This window comes from Octopus bimaculoides, chromosome 25 (genome assembly GCF_001194135.2).
Source record: "Octopus bimaculoides isolate UCB-OBI-ISO-001 chromosome 25, ASM119413v2, whole genome shotgun sequence".
Lineage (NCBI taxonomy): Eukaryota > Metazoa > Mollusca > Cephalopoda > Octopoda > Octopodidae > Octopus > Octopus bimaculoides.
The window spans coordinates 19,278,825-19,288,314 of record NC_069005.1 but is presented as its reverse complement, the minus strand read 5'-3'; the positions used below and the strand labels follow the sequence as shown (position 1 = coordinate 19,288,314).

At 37.7% G+C, this 9,490-nt stretch overlaps 1 protein-coding gene across 10 annotated transcripts in view; it reads right to left on the bottom strand.

The window, feature by feature from the left end:
- The window catches only part of LOC106874415 (myb-like protein U), a 216,939-nt gene that overhangs the window by 20,983 nt on the left and 186,466 nt on the right, over window positions 1–9,490 (bottom strand). For all 10 annotated transcript variants that reach the window (XM_052976703.1, XM_052976706.1, XM_052976707.1 and 7 more), the window contains one exon: window positions 682–3,102. In XM_052976703.1, the coding sequence (XP_052832663.1) occupies window positions 682–3,102 (2,421 nt within the window). The remainder of the gene's footprint in view (window positions 1–681; window positions 3,103–9,490) is intronic.

Sequence of the window (9,490 nt, the reverse complement as noted above, 5' to 3'; positions counted from 1 at the left end):
GCACATTAGCACCCATTTGTGCATTTTATATATATATATATATATATACACACACAAAATTGTATAAGCTCTTTAACAGGCGATAATAAGAGAGGGCGGAAAAAAACAAACATTAAAATATATTTCATTGAACCAGAATTAGGTTCTTTTAAATAACTGAGTCATTTGTCTTCACTCAGACTTAAGTGAGATTGACAGGATTGATGCATTAGCCAGACATCTCCAAGTGTGCGTGCATGGAAGGATTTGACCTGATCTGAACGTTTGCAACAAAATGAACTTCCACTAAAAAAAAGTATTCAAAGATTGAGTGGAGGACATTCACCCTTCTGAAATTTTTATCTGATCTTTTACTGTTTGAATTAATCATGCATTATCTCATAGCTTTGATGATGTGATTGTTTATGATTAGAATGACATTGTAGGGTAGGTGTGAGAAGCTAGATCTGACCAGTTTAACATAAAACAGACTATTTTGGCCAGATATGGCTGGTTTAAATGCTAAAGGGTTAAAGCAGATGTTTTTCTGTCTTAGAACAAGAAGCAGTCTGGGAGGCAGGTTAATATATGAAAACGGTTAATCAAGGTAACATTTATTCTGACAATCGGAATAGTAAAATAATTTGTATATTTATGAGAAACAGTGAAAAAAAGTTAATAAAAAAAAAGACCTATATTTACCATTGCTAAGATAGGATAAAATTTCCTGTTGGTTGAAGAGCTGGGTATCAGCCACATCACTCCGGAAATGTATCACCTTTTGTTTATTGTCCTTTTGGATTTTATCCCCATACGAAAGGGCTATGAATTGTAAGCTTACTGTACTATCCCCGTTATTTCCCCCGCATTTACTGTCGGGGATTGTTTTTTTATTGCTTGTGTGATGGTGGTGGAGGTTGTTATTTCCCTGAATGTTGGACAAACCACGGGGTCTTTCGTCATCTACTGCAGTGGGACTCACAGTTTTGGAATTGCTTGTGGTTGGTAGAGTAGAGCTAGTTGAAATGGTGGCACTCTCAGGTGTTTCATTTGTTCGAAGTGAATAGGTTTCTAAAGAATTTGTGTTGGTGGGAAGAACAACTCCATTTAATTTGCTAACACATTTGACAGCTTCAGTATTTTTTACAGTCTTCTCAGTTGAATCACAGTTTGCCTCAGGAAGTTGAGGGATTTTGCCCGTAACCTCATCACCAGGATTTATTTTATTATTATGAGATGATTTCAAAACACCGTTGCCTTCTTTACACCCAGGTTTTGCAGCTCTGTCCTCTAACTTCTTGTGGTCTTCATCTTTATCGTTTGATACCTGCTTGGGCAAAAAGGGCTCAGCAGGCAATGAAGTAGGAAGTTCTGAAGAGAGAGGACAGCTACTACTATCAACAATGGTGTCATTTCCAGTCATATTTCTACCATTTTTATTGTCTGGATCATAGAAAAAACCAAAAGTTACCTTATATTGTTTGTCATTGTGCTTTTTATCTCTTGGATTGATAAATTTCACAGCAAGAATATCTGTCATATTACATTTTGTATTACTGTTATTAACGTAAATATTACACTGCTGTGGTGGTTGTTGTTGGTGCTGCTGTTGTTGTACAAGGGAGTGATGAGAAACTAGTTTGCTTTTATTAAAGTTCTTGGCTTTATTTAGATTATTAAGTGACAAATTAAAATTCTCCTCCCCGTTTTCTGTTGAGCTAAGACACAGACCAGAAACTATATTTTTATATATAGATGATGTTTTATGATCACAAAATGAAATATCTTGTTCCTTGGTCTCGTTTTTATTTTCTTTTTGGCCCTTGTTATGATGTAGGTTCTTTGGAGTGGAGGTCGTAGCCTTGGGCTCTTTCACTGAAGTACCGTTAGCTATGCACTCCCCAACCGAATGCCTCCTGTCTAAATAATTATCATTGTCTTTCAATAAATAATTAGCACTATTATCACTATTCTCAGTGCTGATGTCACTTCCACAACAACTCTGCTCATTGCCATTTGAGGTACGCCTAACTTGATTGTCTTTAATTACACTGACGCTGTTGGTTTTAACAACAGCACTAGTCTCTTTGCACCCAGGAACATTTTCTCCAGTTTTAGACACAGAACATGGGACACTACGATTCAATGACTGAGAGTTTGACAAAGGCAAGCTCAGAGCAGCTATCTTCGCATAGGAAATTGGGTAACTATTTTCATTTATTAATTGGATTCCCTGAGAAACCTGAGAAATCGGTAAAGATGTCCAACTTTCATTGTCACTATCCTCTGTAGTTATACTTTGCACCGTAGACATCTGCATGTGGACGTTGCCAGTTGAGTTGCGACGTGCTTTATAGGAACCTTCTAAATCAGAATATGAAGAGTCTAATTCAGTTTTTTCATTACAGTGGAAGTGCTGAGGCTGGTGGGGATGCATGACTGACGAGCTTAGCTTTCGGTTTCGGTAGGGGGACTTGGGCGCAAATTTATTCGGTCGGTTCAGGTTTGCATTCAACCGTTTCTTGCTTTTCTTCTCCACAAGAATAAAGGGTTCAGCAGAATTAGGAGAGGAATATTCCGGATTCAGAACAATGCTATTATCAGCCTGACCATTGTCATCACCGAGGCAGTCATCAATCTCAGAGTTATTGCAGTTGCAACATGCTTTATCCAAAGATTTGGTTGGATAAAGATCTGTTGAATCAGACTCCAACAATTCGATTTTTTCATCCTTATTTTCTGCACTCGAACGGCAAGGACGGCCATGGAGGCTTTTTTTCTTACTTTTCTTTTTTTTGTCCTTGCTTAAAGTGTCATTGTTTGGGCTTTTCCCAATGAAGTTCAAGAGATCCTCTATTTTCTCTTTTCCTCTATAATCTGGAATATCTTCAGCATAGACTATAGGACCTTTGCGGCCCTTGCGAGACTTCTGTGTAGAGTCTTGCGAATCAGCTGGCTTGCAGCTCTTCTGGTCCAGTTCTTTCCCCATTCCCTCTGTTTGTAACTCTTGATTTCGTCCAGCATCAGTAGTTGTGTTTGATTGTATCTTGCTGATGACCAATGAGTTACCGTTTAAATCCTCTTTTTCTGATGCAGAGTCAGTTGTCGATTTTTTGTTCACATCTGCAACAACAAAAAAATAAAAAGATTCAGTTAACATTCACATAATTAAGGATTTTGAGAAAGAGTAACTGTACTGGGGAAAAAGAGAAAACAATCCATCAACACAATCATACACTAAAATGTACAACAGTTTAATACTACAAGTTGATGAGGGAGCCTATAAGTTGATGAGGGAGCCTATAAGCAACTGCTTATAGGCTCCCTCAGCCAAGTCTCTGTCAAATCCTACCAAACCAGTGTAATGAGTATATGTAAAACAGTATTATCCAAACAAACAATCAAAACATTGAAAGTCAATGTCCATGAGCAGGGAAGGAATTCCAAAAAATTGATGTTCTGTGGAGAATGGACAAGATATAGTGGATGGTGCAGGGCCTGGGAAGATGGACACAACAAAGTGGTGAAAATAACCAGCCATTAGACTGTGACCATGCTGGAGCACCACCTTGAAGAATTTAGTCAAACATATCAAGTGCATTTTTTTTTTAACTGGTACTTATTCTATTGAACTCCTTTGCTGAATTGCAAAGTTACAAGGACATAAACAAATACAAGCAGTGGTGGTGGAACAAACACACAAATGGCTTCCATGCAGTTTCCATCTACCAAATTCACTCACAATGTATTGGTTGACCCAGAGTTACAGTAGAAGACACTTGCTAGGGGGCTTGCAATGGATCAGAACCTGAAGCCACACAGTTAAAGAGCAAGCTTTTAAACCACACAGCTAAGCTGTGTGTGCGTCTGTATAAAAACAATAAAACCCTTTACACAGATCTCCCTGTATATCAGTAAAAGCTCAAGTAAATTTTTTTTTAAAGAATAACAAAAAACTCAAAAATCTCCCTTATTAAAACTGCAGTTTTGTAAGTAGCATGATCAACGTGAAATTATCATTGTTCACAAATGTGAGATATTTCCAGAACTAGCAGAAAGAGGAATTTACTGCAAAGAAATCAATACATTGAAATATGAAATCAATAAAACAAAAATCTTGCATTGGTAATCTCCCTTTGTAGGCTCAGACCTAGCAAATACTGAATGAAGCATCCAAGCAGCTGGTTGACCAGCAAGAACTAACAGTTGAATTTCTTTGAAGTCACATCATGCTGGGGCACTGCCTTGAAAGGTTTTAATCAAACCAACCCAGCCAGTATTTAGGTCTGGTATTTATTGTATTAATCTCTTCTGTTGCACTACCAAGTCACAGTGATGTAAAATAAAGCAGCATTAGGTGTCTAGCAGTAATAGGGTGGCAAACACAAACACTCACTAATATACATACAATGAGTTTCCAGTTTCTGTCAACCAAATTCCCTTACAAGGTTTTGGTTGACTTGGGGTTATAGAAGACAACTCGTCTAAAATGCCATGCAACCATACAGCCATGCCTGTGCTTATTAACAAAAAATACAAGGGTGCACATTTGGCTGTGTGGTTAAGAAGTTTGCTTGGCAACCATATGGTTTCACCTTCAGTCCTATTGCATGGCATTTTGGCTAAGTGTCTTCAACAATAGTCACAAAGCCAACCAATGCTTGGTAAATGAATTTGGTAGATGGAATGGAAACTGTGTGTACTCAAACACACATGAATGTATGTAGGTCCACTACATCAGAGCTAACCAGGAGGCTATAACAGCAACTAATGACAAACTATTGAACAGAAATCCCCCCTCCCCGTTTTAGAATTCTCTACAAATAAATTGAATGATATTAATTAGCAAATTCAGTGTTTGGTAAATAGTTCCTATGACCTAGTGTCCACTCCCAGATGCATCTAGTTCACTTCTGTTACTGCCCTGGATAATCAATATCCCAATTGCATTTTTCCTCACCACCTTCTCTAAAAGCAAGAGAAATGATCAACCGTTTACATACACACACGCACACACATATTTGTCCATTTGCTCTATGCCCATGTTTCCTTGTTTGCATGGACTGGACAGCTATGTTATTTGAGGCATCACTTTTCAGCCAGATATCCTTCCTGATACTAACCTTCATCTGTTTCTCAAAAAAGAATCAAGGGATCATTTATTCTACATGGTTCAAAGTCACAAAATGTCCCGACGATTTGTCAGACAGGACAAACAAGAATACCACCTGCAGCATTTTTCATACAAGTAGCAGATATAAAAACACACACACAACCATACATACACAAACGACGGTCTTCTAGTCTCTGCCCGTTACATTCATTCACAAGGCCTGGTTGGCCTGGGCTATAGTAGTAGACATCAAAGGTACCACAGTGTGACTGGGAAGCAAATTTTTCAACCACACACCCACCTCTATTGTACTTTCCCTCTCATAGTCACCTTATAGCTTGACCTCACACCTCTCTCTCTTTCCAGATGGAGAAACCATTTGTTCATTTCTTCTGCAAGATAGCTGCTATCCCATCCCTTTATCATACCTTCATATTCCTCAATACAGTTGAGGGGGTCTTTTGTTGTGGGTACTTGGTGACCTCACTGGTGCTGGTGTCAAGACAAAAAGCACCCAGTACACTGAAGTGGTTGGCATTAGGATGCCCTCTGACACGGTCAACATTAGGAACTGTCAACCAGGCTATGAAAAAAGGCACATTAAATGATTATATATATATATATATATATATATATATATATATGCCTCTAATCTAAATAGGTGAAGTTATAGTGACAGGCACTGTTATCAAAAAGCACAGTGCAGTCCAAAACAGAATTACCTCAAAGGACAGGAGGGAGAATTAAAACATTCTCAAGTGGTGTTTACACAACTGGCAGTTAACACCTGTTGCTTATACACAAACTATCATGTTACTGCATGAACATTTCATTTCTCATGTTGTGTAGCCCCAGGTCAGCCACCATCAAGCAGACTTATGACAAAAAGAATTTTTGTCCTGACCATCCTGTTTTCCCCTGCTCTGGGTATAGGCTACCCCAAATTACTTTAATGTGTGTGTTTAAGATAAGGTGTTGGTTTTAGAAAAAATTTACTATTATTTCCAGCAGATTAAGTGGCCACATAGAAGCTGCCTCATTTGCTCATAGCTATGTCAAAAAGACCTGTAAGAGTGCAGCAGTCAGCTCTACTATTAATAGGATGGCAAACAGCCACCATTACCACCACCACCTATCTCCCGTTAAACAATGCCACCAGCTTACCTATTTTCCAATACATTACCAAGACAAGATTGAAGTTGGAATGTTTCAGTGAATGGAACTTACAATCAAATGCCTATTCCATATTTTCTAAAAAACATTTAAGACTACATTACTCAGTATATTCATTTACTTTTGAGATGGTAGAGTTAAATTTTAAGGGTTAGTTGTTGCCCATTTTAGCAGGTCAGGCTACAGCATAGAAGTTCCTTCATTGGTTCAAGCCAAAGCTACTTGATCTGATCTGATCCAGGGCTACAAAAAACATGGTTGAATTTCATTTGATTGAGTGAGGTTAAAAATTAGAATACTCCAGCATGCCCAACTACATCTCGCACCAAAGAAGAATGTCTGTAGTGGCTTTAGCATAATAAACCAGTTGAATATGCAGTTTTCACCCTTAAATGGATAGACCTAGGAAGGATCTTTGGATGCTGGACCTTGCTGTACTTGAGAAGACACATCAAGCTAAGTAAAATCATTGCTTTCCATACATACAGGAATGTCTTTTCAGGTGCTGGTGCCATGTAAAAAGCAAATGTGCCAGTACTATATAAACACATCCATGTTAGTGATATGTAAAAAGCACCCAGCACACACAAGTGGTTGGTGTCAGGAAGGGCATCCAGCTGTAGAAACCATGCCACAACAGAAAATTAGAGTCTGGGCAGTTCCCAGCTGGCCAGCTCCATTGTCAAACCATCCAACCCATGCCAGCATGGAAAACGGATGATGATGATCAATTTAGTACAATGACTCACTACTGATTTCATATTTGGAACATAAATTAAGAAATTTAGATGGAAGGTCTTAATTTAGATAACTTTAAAAGCAGGAAATTTGTACCATAGAAACCAGGTGGTCTCACGTAGGCGCTCTTACTTTTTCACTAGTTTCAGCCATTAGAATGTGGCCATGCTGGAGTACTGCTTTGAAAGGTTTTAGCTGAACAAATCAACCTTAGTATTTATTTTACAGCCTGGTACTTATTCTATCCACCTCCATTGCTGAACTGCTAAGTTACAGGGGACACAAGGTGTGTGTGTATGGGGGGGGGGGACAAACAAACATAGACACACACACACACGATGGGCTTCCACACAAAAGGATTGAAGAAATATTTGCATACCTTCGTAATTCATATTGGTATGAAACATTAACAGAAAAGAAAAAAAAATTTAAGGGGAGACACCCTGCCCCTAATATGGTGCTTTATAACCAAAGTTATAACATCAGGCTAAGATACTCCCTTGTCAATTTCACTGTCAGCAATAGTGTGAACTAGGGACTGGGCCAATGGATGTGTGGTCAATAAGCTCATTTTGTAACCATGCGGTTTTGGGTTCAGTTCCACTGTGCAGCATGTTAGGTGCCCTCTACTATAGCCCTAGACCAACAACTGCCCATGAGTGAATTTGGTGGGCAGAAACTGTGAGGAAGCCCATCCTATCTATGTACATGAGCGTGTGTGTTTTGTCTCCCTCCGCTTCTTGACAATCTGTGGTAACACTTCTGCTTAGGAAGTTACAACAAACAGAAACAATTAGTAATTTGGAAAACCAATTCTAACAACTTTTTTAGTTTGATCAGAAGATTAAATGGCACCATAAGTACAAGAGCATAAAATTTGTAGGAAGGTAGGGAACAGGGCTTCAGTTACTTTTAATAGATCCCTGAACTTGGCTGGAGTTATTTTATTGACCTTGGAAGGACAAAAGACAATGCCAACCACTTTGAAATTATTTAAACTCAGACACAAAAGTATGTAACTAAATACAGCAAAGCGTTTTGTCTGCCATTTAACTGCTTTTATTTATGAGAGATGATATTAATATGTCTGATGAATAATGCAGACATTCTTGAAAGCTTTCTCATTTCAAGAACAACATTCTTCAATACGAGCTAACAAGAAAGCCTCTAAGCAATCACTCACCAGCTAGAAACAGCAGCCACATCTCCAGTGCATACCAACCTATCATCTTACATAAAAAAAAAAATTAAAAAAAAAAAAATGGAAGGACACTGGATAATGTAGTCCAGGTACATTATACTCAGGGGATAAATAGCTGGAAGGTCACTGCTAGAATCATTTAATCAAGGGTTTAATTGATCACGGTCAACTGACTTACGGGTAAAAAACAACAAAGTTTCCTCTTGATACAAAATCAAGTCAAAAATGGTTTGTCTATATTAAATCTATATATCTGTAGGCCCAATATTTTCAGCATATATTTGATTAAATAATTTTGGCAGTGATTGATAAAGCATCAGAATTTTTTACAAATAGAATTGTAAAATACATTAAAAGCTTTAAAATGCTGTTATTGCTTTGTTTTATCAGCCTAACTAGTAGAACTCACAGCACTTTCCATGTAACCCCTGATGCTTTTTAACTCATTCATTACCATATTTCTATTGAAATACACCACCTTTCTTTCACTGATTTTTTAATTTAGTAAAATAATTGTGGTTAATGCTGGTGTTGGAACATAAATTCACATGGAATTCTGATGGAAAGTCATAATCTAGATAAGGTGATGTCATGTGGTAGGTATGAAAGGGTTAAAGTGATAATAATGCTAAAAGGGAAGATTGGAACAGCTCATGGAATTGTTATTCTCAACAACAGTAGGTATCACTATGAAGTTTTGAAAATATTTAAATCTAGCTTCTACTATACTTTTTCTTGGAGAGAATCCAAAAAGAAACATTTTGATACTTCATTTATGAAATTTGTTATGAATATTTTAGGAAATATGACAAGTTGAATAGTCAGTGAATTGGTTGAAATCTTTCCTAATTAGGCCGAAATAAATAATGAGATAATCATCTTCAAATTACACAAATTAATAGTGTCCATGGGATAGGAGCCCTTTTATTCTTTTACTCGTTTCAGTCATTTGACTGCGGCCATGCTGCAGCACCACCCTAAAGAGTGTTAGTTGAAGAAATTGACCCCAGGACTTATTCTTTGTAAGCCTAGTACTTATTCGATCAGAGTCTTTTGCTGAACTGCTAAGTTACAAGGACAGAAACACACCAGTACTGGTTGTCAAGTGATGGCAGGGGGACAAATACACACACACACACACCATTTTTGGATTTGGTTTGCAGGATTTTTTATGTGATTTCGTGTGTTGAAGCATATTCTGTTGTGTCTGGGGAGAGTCATTTTCTTATTGTGCCTTGAAATTTAACACACTCACCGTTAAAATTTCCACTTATTTCTTATTTTTA